The 12,550-nt window shown below is 59.6% G+C and overlaps 1 protein-coding gene across 7 annotated transcripts in view; it reads left to right on the top strand.

The window, feature by feature from the left end:
• The window catches only part of ATP2B4 (ATPase plasma membrane Ca2+ transporting 4), a 55,992-nt gene extending 47,239 nt beyond the window's left edge, over positions 1-8,753 (top strand). For 2 of the 7 annotated variants that reach the window (XM_068159741.1, XM_068159742.1), the window contains exons 20-22: positions 452-634; positions 2,788-2,877; positions 8,229-8,752. In XM_068159741.1, coding sequence (XP_068015842.1) covers positions 452-634; positions 2,788-2,877; positions 8,229-8,537 — 582 coding nt within the window. In that variant the 3' untranslated portion in view covers positions 8,538-8,752. Of the gene's footprint in view, positions 1-451; positions 635-2,787; positions 2,981-8,228 lie in introns of all 7 variants that reach the window. The other 5 variants (XM_068159748.1, XM_068159747.1, XM_068159743.1 and 2 more) reach the window with 4 other exon arrangements.
• Positions 8,754-12,550: the final 3,797 nt, after the last annotated feature.

The raw sequence follows: 12,550 nt of genomic DNA, 5'->3' as shown, positions 1-12,550 counted from the left end.
GGGGGCACAGCCAGCAGGGGCACAGCTCTGCTGGGTGCTGGGGGGCACAGCCAGCAGGGGCACAGCTCTGCTGCGTGCTGGGGGGGCACAGCCAGCAGGGGCACAGCTCTGCTCTGTGCTGGGGGCACAGCCAGCAGGGGCACAGCCAGCAGGGGCACAGCTCTGCTCTGTGCTGGGGGGCACAGCCAGCAGGGGCACAGCTCTGCTCTGTGCTGGGGGGCACAGCCAGCAGGGGCACAGCTCTGCTGTGTGCTGGGGGGGCACAGCCAGCAGGGGCACAGCTCTGCTGCGTGCTGGGGGGCACAGCCAGCAGGGGCACAGCTCTGCTGCAGCTGCTGGCTCCTGGCTGAGTGCTGGCAGCTCGCTGCTCCTCTTGGTCGAGGCCGGTGCTGGGCTCCACGCTGCCCTGGCCTGCAGGCTAAGCAACTGCTCTCTCCCTGCCTCTCCCTAGCTGATCTGCACTGTCCCAACCAGCCACCTGAAGTTCCTGAAGGAAGCTGGGCATGGCATCACCAAGGAGGAGATCCCCGAGGAGGAGCTGCCTGAAGATGTGGACGAGATCGACCACGCGGAGATGGAGCTGCGGCGTGGGCAGATCCTGTGGTTCAGAGGCCTCAACAGGATACAGACACAGGTATGGGCTGCCAGCAGCTGCCAGGGCTCCTCCTCCTCTCTCTCTCTTTCTCTTTCTTGTTCTCCAGGAGCTCTGTCTGGGAGGAGGTGGCAGCTGCTGCTGGGAGGATGCTCTCACCTTCTGGGCTAGGCCTCTCTCACCACCTGTGCCTTGCTGGGGCTGCCCTGGGTGGGCAGCTGGGGGTGGGGGGAGGCACTGCTCTGCTCTGGTGCAGCCTGAGGCCAGGGGGTAGACACCTCCTACAGCAGAGGAAGGGAGCTTCAGAAGCTGGGGTGGGGAGCAGAGAGCTGCCCAGGCTCTTCTCCAGGTGTGCAGTGAGGCTGCTCTTGGTCACTGCTGGGAGGCTGCTCCCGGTGAGGAATGTGCCCAGGAGGGATCTGCCTGGTGAGAGCCTCTCTGGTGCTGCTCCCTTCCTGCTCCCTGTCCTTCTCAGGGGCCCTTTGGCCAAGGGTTCTTTCCACCCTTCCCTGCCAGCTCTTCACCTGCAGCTCCTGGCCCTGCAGGGGAGATGCCCTCTGGTGCCACAGCAGCTCTGCAGGTTTTCCTGTGGTTTCTCAGTGATTTTTCTCCCCCAGGCTGCTGGCTGGGCAGGGCAGGAGGAGTCCCCTGCAGCCAGGTCACTGTTCCTCATCTTTCCTTGGGGCCTGGGCAGAGCTGCCCCACAGAGGAGAAGCTGCAGGCATGCAGGGCTGCTGTGTTACCTTCCCTTCCTCTTCCTCTGCTCCTCCAGCCCATGGAGATAACCAAGCTGGCCCAGCCCCAGGGGCTGGAGTGAGCCCAGCAGCTGTGCTGTGCCTTGTGAGCTCTGCTTCTCCTCTCTGAGCTCTTGCCTCGATGATTTCAAGGTGAGGTTCAGCCTTGCCTGCCTGGCCACTGAGAGTGGTGGTTGGACTCTCCTGGGGGCCCAGGGCACTGCTGGTGCTGCCAGCTTGGTCTGGGTCATCCACTTGAAAGGGTGCTGGGAGCATTGAGCTGTCTGGGAAGTGGTCCCAGAGGTGGTGGAGGCCTGGATGGCTGCAGTGGCAGCCACCAGCTGTGCTGCTGGGCTGGAGCCTGGAGGCTGTGACTTGTGGTGGACCTGGGCTGAGACAAGCTCCAGCAGCAGGAGAACACTGCTGGGTGCTGGCACATCCTGGAGCCTCTGGAGCAGCACTGCCCCTGGCTGTGGGCAGCAGAGCAGCCAGAGCTGAGCAGCCACAGCAGCTCCAACCTGAGCACCTGGGGGCTTCTGCCCCAGCATGGTGCCCCTCAGGCAGGAGGCTCTTCCCCATGGGGCCAGCCTGTGCCCTGGGTGCATGTGGACCCCAGTGGAGGGAGAGCTAACTGGGGAAGGAGCCAAAGCAGTGTGTGGAGCACCTCCAGGGCGAGCTGCAGCTCCATGTGGGCCTGGAGGAGGTTGCCCTTCCCCAGCAGCCCTATGGCAAAGGTGGGCAAGCTGGTGAGGCACAGGGCTGTGCCCTCTGCCTGCCTTGGGCTGATTGGCACAGGACTGGGGACAGCCCAGCTGCCAAGGGTCTGGGGAGCTGTGGTGGGGCCCAGGGGCTGCTCTGGCCTGGGTGGATGCCCACAGGGCAGCTGTGGCCCACCACGGAGGCTGCTTCCCTGCTGCAGCCCTGCCTGGCCCTGCCAGCTCTGCTCCCAGGCCTGTGCAGAGCCAGGAGCCTGGCAGAGGCTGGGAGGTTGTCCCAGCACAGGAGGCTGCTGGAGGGCTCCTGCTGTGCCCCCCAGGACTCAGCCCCCCCGGGCTGTGCATCCCAGAGACCTGTGGATCCCATGCTGGAGCAGCTGCTGGCAGCTCACCCCTCTGCCCTCTCTCTTCCTTGGCACAACCCAAGGCCTTTCCTCTCTCTCTCTCTCTCTCTCCCACCCCCCCAGGCTCTTGCCTCGGCGGTGGGCTGAGCCCTGCCTGCCTCCCCCGGGGGGGAGCAGGGCAGGGGCTGGAAGCTGACCGCAGACCCCAGCCCAGCGTGGGGGAGCGTGGGGTGGGCTCTCTCCTCCCTCTCCCTCCCCACCTTCTCCTCCTCTTTCCTTCCTGTCCTGCGTGTGTCTGCCCGACCTCCCTGCTCCCTCCAGCCCTGCCCCCTCGGGCCCTGCCCCCTCTCTCCCTGCCTGTGCCCCGGGGCGATGCTATCTCACTCTCTGGTTCTTTGCAGATGGACGTAGTTTACACATTCCAGACCGGCGCCTCCTCTTTGCAGGGAGCCCTCAGGAGACAGCCTTCCATCGTGAGCCAGCACCACGATGTAAAAAATGTTTCTAGCCCAACCCATGTAGCTCTTTCCTCCGTCAATTCCACTCCCACCACTTCTGCTGTTGCTGCTGCTGCTGCATCTCCTCCTGCGGGCAGTGAGTGATAGTCTCTTACAATGCATGACTCTAACGGCCACAGAGAGCACCTGCCCCCCCTAACCCGGCCTCCTCTCTCTTCCCTCCCTCTCTCTTTCTCTCCCTCTCCACTCCTGACTCGCACAAAGATTGCCAAGAGGAAGGATGGGGTGGGACAGGGGGTGTGGGGGTGCCCAGACCCACCCCCAGCCCAGTGAGCAGAGTGGTTGTTGCTGTTGCTCCTTCAAGCAGTTGGCAAATCCTTCCCCACCCCATCCCTTGGTGCTTCCTCTGCTTTGGTTTTTGGGGGTGTTTTACCTCTCCTCCTCCTCCTCCTGCAGGCTTGGTCTCTGTGGCTCCACCTCTTCAAGGGGTGCCCAAAGCCAGCAGCAGTGGCTCTGGCTGAGCAGAGCTCTGTGTGCACAAGCACTGCAGGCAGGCAGGCAGGAACCCTGCCCCCAGAGCTGCTCCTCCCCTGCTGCCTCAGCTCTGCCCAGCCCCACCGTGCCCCAGGAGGGCAGGGGATGGGCAGAGAAGTTGCTTGACCGATGCTGGGAACCTGTTTGGAGGCACAGCAGCCACTCTGACCTTCCCAGGGAGCTGCTGGGACTGCCTGAGCCGTGCTGCCTGGGGGCCCTCTGCCTCTTGCATGCCTCTGAGGAGGGCTCCTGGCTCCTGCCTTGGCCCCAGCCAAGGTTGGATGGTGCAGGAGAGCAGCTGGGCACTGGGGCTCAGCTGGCTGGTGCTGACATCTTGGGGCTGCTCCCCTGCAGCTCAGCCTCTGCTGTCAGAGCTGGCTCTGGGCAGGCAGCTTCCTCTGTCCCACCTGCAAGCTTGCATGGCAGAGCTGAGCAAGCACTCTGCTGCCCTGGAGCGCTGTGGGGGCAGCCCCAGGGCTCTGCTGGTGCCCAGCCAGGGCTGCAGCATCACTGCCCAGTTGCAGCAGCTCCTGCCCTGCCCACAGCAGGTCTGGGTGTGCAGAGGTGATGCCACTCTCTGCATGCAAAGGGAGGTGGGCACCATGGCCCTGCTGGAGGTCAGGGGCACAGCTGGGTCCTGGATCTGGCTGTGGGTTGGCAGGCTGCAGAAGAGGCCCTGTCTGAGTGTGAGCTCAGGAGCAGGTGAGCTGAGTTCTCTCTGCAGGGCTGTAAGAGGCAGTGTGGCTCTCCTGGACCATTGGCCTTTTTCTTGCACACTCATTTCCCCTCTCCTCCTCTGGGTGCCTTTCTGACCACCTTTCAGTCTCCCTGTGGGAGAGGAGAGAGAATTTCTGCTGCCTTTGCTTTCTCTCTCTCTCCCCTTTAGCTGACACTGATGCTTGGATTGGATCTGGGTTAACCTCAGTGTTTCTGGGGTCTGCTCCTGACTGCATTCTGTGCACCACCAAGACTTGCTCATGGGAGGAGAACTGCTCAGAGGGGGTCTCAGGGCAGTGGGCCTGGGGGGCACAAAACCAAACCACAGAGGGAGGTTTTTTTTTGCAGTCTGAGGATGAATGTTCTCCCTGAACAGAAAACTTGGAGAGCTTCTGCCCTTCCAGGCAGCCTTGACCAGAAGCTGAGCCCAGGTCTCTAAAAGCCTTCCCTCTCTCTTCTCTGCCTGGACTTGCCTCTGCTCCCCCCTGCTGCCTCCCTTCCCTCTCTCTCGAAGCTCCACTTCCCTCCATGCAGATCGATGCTGCCCCTCTGTCTTCCACCCACACTCCTGGGGGATGAGCTCTCCAGGGCTGCTCCTCCCAGCCCCACCTGCTGTGCCCCTGCTGGGGGCCGATGGAGGAGAGGGAGAGGTCTCAGCAGTGACCCTCAGGAGATGGCTTGCAGAGCTGAGCTGCTCTCCCTGGGGGCTTTACCCTGGGGGCTGAGGGAGCTGGGCAAAGCCAAGCAGCGGTGGAGCTGGTGCTGGTTTCCTGCAGAGGCCATTTCCACCTCTCTCTGGGAGCAGTGGGGTTTGCCCAGCACCTTGTGGTGCTGCAGTGATGCTGTGCAAGGAGAAGAAACTCCAGGCCTGGAGTTTGTGCAGGCTGGGAAAGGCTTTGGGTGGAAAGGAGGCCTGAGCCTGAGCAGGGGCAGGGAGGGAGGAGGCTTTCAGCTCAGCTGGGGCTGGGTTTCATCTTTGTTTGCTCTGCCTGGCTCCTTCAAAGGACATTTCTGTGCTGCTAAGTTCCTTTTGATGAGGGAACAGCTGAATTAATTTCACAGCAGTTGCTGCCAGCAGTGCTCCAATCAAAGGCAGGAAACCTGAGGAAGGCTGCAGCAGAAGTTTGTTGGTGGAGCTGAGGGCAGGGATAGGGTAGATAGGGTCTGGCCTCAGCAGTGCTTGAGAGGATGGGGCAGGGAGGAAGCTGCTTCCACCTCTGAGCTGGTTCTGGCCTCTCCACCCAGTTGCTTTGGCTCTCCTGAGCTGGTTTGGCTTGGGTGTGCTTGGTCCAAGTTGGGTTTCCATGCTGCCTTTCAGGGCTCAGTGCTTTGCTGGTGCTTGCAGTGGCTGTTGCCAAGCTGCTGGTGATGTGCCAGGTGAGCCTTGCTCGAAGGTGGCTGCTTGGTGGCCTCCTCTGGCCAGCTAAGCACTGAGTCCAGCCAGGAGCCTGCTGTGCTCCTTAGTGCAGCAGACACAGCCCTGAATTTCTCTTCCCAGCTCCATCACCTTCCCACTTCTGCAGGCCAGCTGTGCTCCAGCATCATGAGGGGCACTTGGTCCATGCTCCTCTCCTCATGGGTGCCATCCAGCTCGTGTGAGTGTGTGTGTGCAGGAGCTGGTGGCTTTGTTTCTAGCTGGGATGTGCCAAGCCCATGCCAGGAGGGTGTCCCCTTGCTGCCTCATCCTTCTGAGCAAGGTGGAGAGTGGGCTCAGAAGGGCATCCCTCGTGAGGGGCAGGATCTCCAGGGTTCCAGGCACAAGACTCTTCTTCAGCTGCTGTGGTGTGGTTTTGTGAGTGCTGAGACCAAAGCCCCTTGCTGGTGGTGCTGGTTGGTGTCTTCCCTCCTAGCCTGCGTGCCAGCCCCAGGTGGACAGGACAGCTGAACCCAGCTCACCTCCCCAGGAAGAGGATTGGCATCTCTGTTCCCTCAGCAGACCTGCAGCCCCTTGGCAGAGGAGGGGCAGAACACAGGAGTCTGGTTTTGCCTTGTCAGCTGGCCAGGGCATGTCTGAACCCTCCTGCCTCCGGCAGCTCTCCGCTCCCTCGGCCAGCAGCTGAGTGCTGAGGAGGCTCTGCAGGGTGCAGCCCAGGGATGCTGCACAGGAGCAGCCCTGCTGTGGGATCTGTGGCTCTGCTCCCTTCTGTGATCCAGCTTCAGTCCCCAGGGACACCATGAGAGCAGGCAGAGGACATGGGGGGGGTTGGATCCCTCTGGGAGTAGGTGAAGGCAGCTCAAGAGCAGCAGTGCTGCTTCCCCAGGGCAGGAGGCACCCAGGGCAGCTGGCACTGCTACAGGGTGGTGCCACCTTCTTCCCAGTGCACCCAGCACTGCTGAACTAAGGCCCAGGGTGGTCTGGAAGCCTTTCCTTCAAAGAGGAGGAATTGAGCAGATCTTCTGGTGCCAGCTAAACTCTGCTGAACAGAGCAAAGGCTTCTGCTGCTCCCACAGAACACACCAGAGCTTGGGCAAGGTGCTTGGTTCCTGCTGACAGCTTTGGTCAGTAGCTGCTTCCTCTCCAGAGGGAGGGGATGGCTCAGTTCAGCCCAGGAGGGGGTTGGATGGAGGGAGAGCCTCTGAAGGGAGGCAACTTGCTGGCTCTGGCCTGAGAAAATCAGCAGGGAGAGCCCTGGTGCAGGCTGCAGTGGAGTCACCCCAGGGACGGTTTGGAGTCCCTCTTGGCAGTGCAGTAGAAGGCAAAGCCCTGTGTGGGATCCCAGCAGCTCCCCCAGGACCTGGGGAGACCTTCAGCTGCCTGAGTTTGTTGCCTCTGCTTCAGAAGGCCACAGGTTGCATCACTCTCCTTCCACCCATGCCTTTGGACATCTCTCAGGGGGTCAGAGCCCCCTGTCCCCCATGAGAGCTGCAGCCCTCTGAGGGGCACATGGTGGTTGTCTCCTGCATGCCAGCACCTGCACTGGGGTGGAGAGGTCTGCTGCAGCCCCCTGGGCTCCCCAGATCTGCCACTTGTCACCCATCTGACCAAACAACTGTGACTTGGCTGCTGGGGAGGCTGAGAGCTGGGAGAGTTGAAGCCTGGCTCTCCAGAGGAGCTGGAGGCAGCAGGGGATGCACTGCTAGCCACCCCCCCAGCTTCTCTCCAGACCTCTCCCTCCCAGTGCCATGGAGGGAGCAGAGCCATACCCTTGGTCATCCAAACCCAGGCTTTGGATCTGCTTGTGACACGTTGAGCCTGGCTTTTGGGGGTGCTGCCAGCCCCTGGCTTTCACAGGAGCAGTGCCCCCAAAGCCTGAGGTGGTTCTTCCTGCAGAGCATCCCAAGGAAGATGCCTTTGGAAGCCACTGAGGCTCCTGCAGCACGGAGCTGGTGTAGGAAAGGAGCCAGAGCTCCAGCCTGGGCTCCAGGTGGCAGGGTGGGGGGTGCGGGGGAGACACTCACAGGGCTCTGGCTTCTTGCATGTTCAGCTGGGGGCTGGTTTGGCCTGGCCATGGCATTCACTTGGAGCTGCTGCTTGATGTGGGCAACCTTGGCAACACCGTTTGGAAGCCCCTTCCTTTCCCTGGGTCCAAACCTGCCCTAGAACACAGAGAGCTCCCACAGCTGAGGGGTGGTTGTGTTTTGGGGGGGGTTGGTTGGTTGGTTGCCTGGAAGTGAAGCTGCTGCCTGTCTAACTCACCTCTTCCATCCATCCATTGATTGTTGTTGTTGTTGTTGTTGGTTTGAGTTGTAGTTCCACCTCCTTGTCCTCGTCCACGCACACCGGGTCCCGGCTGCGCGCCCGTCGGGACGGCTAACGCCTTGGGGGGCTCCCAAGTGGTCTCCTTGGGCTTGGTTTGGTTTGGGCTGGGGGGTGGGGGGGTGGTTTTTTTTTTGCTGTTGTGTCTTTTCTTGCAGCTTCTGAAGCCATCCCCTGGTTGGTTGGTTGGTTGGTTGGTTCCCTGTCCCGCACCCCGAGCCCGCTGGTCGCGCTCCCCGCTCGGCGTAGCTGTGTGGTTCTCCTTGTGCTTTGGGGTTGTGGTTTTTTGTTGTCGTGGGGTTTTATTTTTGGGGGGTGTTTTGTTGTGCCTTTTGTTGTGCAAACGATGCATTTGGTTTCTCCTGGGAGCTCCGGGCCTCTCCTAGCCCCTGCTAACCTCTGCTCTCCGTTTTGTCGTCCCCCCTTCCGCGGGCAGATCAAAGTGGTGAATGCGTTCCGTAGCTCCCTCTACGAAGGCCTCGAGAAACCCGAGTCCAGAAGCTCCATCCACAACTTCATGACTCACCCAGAGTTCACCCTGGAGGAAGATGAGCCTCGAACACCATTCCTTGACGGCGCCGACGACGACCCCGAGCCTGAGGGACTCCCGAAGCGAGGTGGGGGCAGCCCGGGGGCGGCTCCAGCCCTCAACAGGAACAACAATGCAGTGGACAGCAGCCAGCAGGCTGAGCTCAGCAGCCCGCAGCCTGAGAGCCTCTTGCACAGCTTGGAGACATCAGTTTGACCTTAGAACTCTGAAACCCACCCTCCTCCTCCTCCTCCTCGGCCCCGTGTGACGTTGGCACCACGCGCTGCGGTGTCCCCCCCGCCCCCATCCCCCCTTGCCAGACTGCTCATCCTTATAGCATTTTGAGGGGGGGGTCGCTGGGGTCGGTATTTCTTTTTGGGGGGGGGAGTTGGGGAGGGGGATTTGGTGTTTTGTTGTATTTCTGTTGTTGGCTTCTTGTTTGTTTTTTGGGGGGGGGCTGGGCTGTGTGTTTGGGGGGGGGTTGTTTTTTTTACCACGATTAAGCAGTGGGAACCAGAGTGCCACGGTGCTGGGGCTGGGGGGAGAGGTAGGGGGAAGAGAGAGAGAGAGAGAGAGAGAGGCTAAGCCAAAAGCCCTTTTGTGCATCTCCATCCTCGGGGTTTTTATCAGTGGTGTGGTTTTTGGGGGGGTGGGATGGGGGTGGGGTTGTGTTTTCTTCTCCCAGTGGTACTCTCACCCAAGCTGAAGCAGCTGAGTTGTTTCCTCTCCCAGAGTTGGGCTCCGTGAGGGGGGGTCTCTTGGGGGGGGGAGGGGTGGTTTTTTCCCCCCCCCCCATCACTCTTGCATGTTCAAAGGGAAGCTCAAAAGTTGTTGTAGTCTTAACCTGCACAGCTCCCGGCCCCAGGGGGCTGGGCTGCACTTGTGGACTTGACTCCTTGCCTTTGGTGTTTGTTTCTCTCTTTCTTTGGCCCCTCTTGGGGTGGGGGTTTGCCTGGGGGGGGGGGTAGGGGAGGTGGGGGGGTGTTTGTTTTTAGGCTTCTGCCGCTGCTGTTGTTGTTGTTGTTGTTGGGCTTTTGTTCTTTGCTGGTGGGATTTGCCCCCCTCCCCCTTCCCTCCTTCCTTCCCTCCTTCCCCCCAGCCGTCTCCCGGTGGGGAGGCAGCACAGGGCTTGAAGATAAAGCCCAGCCCAGGCCAGGGGGAAGCTTTTCACTCCCAGGTTGCTAGAGACAGGGATGTACAGCAGTCTTCCACCTTGAAACATGGTACCGAGCCTTGCCAGCTCCCCCTCCCCGTGCACACACACTCCCCTCTCCTCTCTCTCTCTCTCTCTCATCAGTCATTGGTAGACAAGGACCCCGGGGGGGACTTGGCTGCAACCTTGCTGGAGAGAAAAAGATTCTCAGTGATTAACGTTTTGGGGTTGTTGGTTGGGTTTGGTTTTCCCTCCTCCAAAGCAAGGTGGAGGTGAAGTGGCAGTGGAAGGGTGGAGGAAGGGAAAAAAACCAACCCAGGGCTGCTTCCTGGGGAGGCTGAAACCTCTTCTGCTCTCTTTGGCCAGCTCTGGAACTCTTGGGGAGGGCTTTAATGGCTTCTGCCACCGAGAGCAGAGGACTTTTGGGTTGTTTTCCCCTGTTCTGGCTTGTTGGGTTCAGTTGTCCTTCAGCCCTGGAGTTGAAACTTCAGCTAACTGCTGAGGAGGCCCAGAGGATGCTCCAGCCATGGCCACCAGCTCTGCCAAAGCCTCAGCAGGCTGCAAGGAGAGCAAGCATCAGGCTGTGGGCAGCACAGAGGGTCAGCTCCCAGACCACGGAAGGGATGAGTCAGGTTGTGTCTCCAGCTGGTGGCAGGAAGGGAGGATCCTTGGGAGGACCCTTGGTTTCCATGACACTTCTGCTGCTGCTTTGCCAGCAGAGGCAGCTCCTCACAGAGCTGGCAGCTCGGCTGGCTGCTGGCCTCCCAGAGAGGCTGCTGGCCTCCCAGAGAGGCTGCTGGCCTCCCAGAGAAGCTGCTGCACAGAGGCTTTGCCTCGCTTGCTGCTTTCTTGAAGGTCATCTCTTCACACCGGGTCCTGCCTCACCTTGATCTCTGGTAACCACCCGGTGAGAGTCCTGTGCTGGGGTTTGGGGTGTGTTTGGTTTGTTGTTTGGGGCTTTGGATGAGCAAAGGCCCCCGGGTGTCCTGAGCAAGCTGGCTCTGAACTGACCCTCTGGTGAAGCCGCAGGACTGAGCAGGAGCCCGGAGCTTGCTTTGCTTGGGCTTAGTTTCTTCCTTGGGGGCTCTTTGCTGGAGCACCCCGGGGGCAGGCAGGGCTGGGGGAAGCTCTGCTGCCTTCTCTCCTCCTCTTGTGAAGCCGCAGGACTGAGCAGGAGCCAGGAGCTTGCTTTGCTTGGGCTTAGTTTCCTCTTTAGGGGCTCTTGCTGGAGCACCCCGGGGGCAGGCAGGGCTGGGGGAAGCTCTGCTGCCTTCTCTCCTTCACCCTCTTGGGGTCGCTTGGCCGCAGAGAGAGCCTGGTCGTAAGCGTGTGGCTGTACGAGGTCCTCACCTTCTGCCCAGCCTCCATCCCCGGCAGCAGAGAGGTCTGGGGGGCTGGTGGGGGCTGTCTGCTTTCCCCTTCCCTTCCCTTTCAGAGCGCACAGCAGCCTCTCCCGTGCCTTCTCCGAGCACTGCCTGCAGCCCCGCCGGGCCCCACCACTTTGCCAACGATTTAAGTGTTCCTTAACGACCACCACACAAACCAAGTGTCTTCGTTTCCTTCCCGAGCCCAGCGCCCACTCTTCCGTTCCTTGGGGGTGGGAAGAAGGGAAGGATGAAGCCATCCCATTCCTCTGTGTTTCCCCCCCAACGCCACCCCCGCCTCCCCCAGGCAGCTGAGGAAAGGTCTCCTGCCTCGGTGCTGGCACGGGGAGGGGGTGAAGGCTGGGCTCAGCACACTGCCAACAGCAAGGAGGAAGTTGCCACCACTGCCCACCTCGATCGCAGAGTCCACGTCGAGCCCCCTGCCCGCGCAGCCGAACCATCGCTGCCCTCCCTCCCTCCCCCCCTGCCCGCGGAGCTCAGAGCGCACCTTGGGCACCACCAGGGTGAGCTGAGGGCGGGGCGGGGGTGGGGGTGGGAAGAAGGAATCGTTTCCTTGGCTTAAATGAGGGGGGGGCAGGGTTGGGTTCTGTGTTGAAGGTGATCGAGTTTTGTATTTGAAACACTTGCAACAAAAAAAAAACTAAGAAAAAAGAAAATAAAAGGTGGAGAAAAAAAAATAAGCCAAGAAATAAAAAAGGCCAAAAAACGAAAAACACAAAAAGGGGAGAGAAAAAAAAAGGTTGGGAGGCGGGGAAGGGGGGAAAAAAGCCTAAAAAAGGCTGGGGGGAAAAAATATGGAAAAAAGGGGAAAAAAGGGGCAAAAAAAGGCCTGAGGAAAAAAAATAGGGGGGAAAAAGCCCAAAAAAAGGCTGGGGGAAAATAATAGGGAGGAAAAAAAAGCCAAAAAAAAGGTGGGGGGGAGGGGGGAAATAGGGAGGAAAAAAAAAAGGCTGAGGGGAAAGATATAGGGGGAAATAAAAAGGTAAAAAAAGGCTGGGGGGGGGAGAAAAAATAGGGGGGGGGAAAAAAGCCAAAAAAAAGCTGGGGAAAAAAGAATAGGGGGAAAAAAAAGGCTGGGGGGAGAAAAAATAGGGGAAAAAAGGGGGAAAGGGGCAAAAAAAGGCCTGGGGGAAAAAAGAGGGGGGGAAAAAAAGGCCAAAAAAAAAGCTGGGGAAAAAAATAGGGGGAAAAAAAGGCTGGGGGGAAAAAAATTAGGGGGGAAAAAAAGGCCAAAAAAAGGCTGGGGGAAGAAAAAATAGGGGGAAAAAGGGGGGGAAAGGGGCAAAAAAAGGCCTGGGGGGAAAAAGAGGGGGGGAAAAAAAAGCCAAAAAAAATAAGGCTGGGGAAAAAAGGGGGAAAAAATTAGGGGGGGGGGGGGGGGAAAGGCCAAATAAAGGCTGGGGGGAAAAAAATTAGGGGGGAAAAAAAGGCCAAAAACAGGCTGGGGGAAGAAAAATAGGGAAAAAAGGGGGGAAAGGGGCAAAAAAAGGCCTGGGGGGAAAAAGTAGGGGAGGAAAAAGTAGGGGGGAAAAAAAGCAAAAAAAAAAGTCTGGGGAGAAAAAAATAGGGGGAAAAAAGGCTGGGGGAAGAAAAATTAGGGGGGGAAAAAAAGGCCAAAAATAGGCTGGGGGGAAAAAAATAGGGGAAAAAAGAGGGGGAAAAATAGGGGGGAAAAAAAGAGGGGAAAAAAA

This window comes from Melanerpes formicivorus, unplaced genomic scaffold (genome assembly GCF_026170545.1).
Source record: "Melanerpes formicivorus ecotype bairdi unplaced genomic scaffold, bMelFor1.0.p_v2 SCAF_46, whole genome shotgun sequence".
In the NCBI taxonomy this organism is placed as follows: Eukaryota; Metazoa; Chordata; class Aves; order Piciformes; family Picidae; genus Melanerpes; species Melanerpes formicivorus.
The sequence above is the reverse complement of the archived record's forward strand: the minus strand, read 5'-3'. Positions and strand labels throughout refer to the sequence as shown.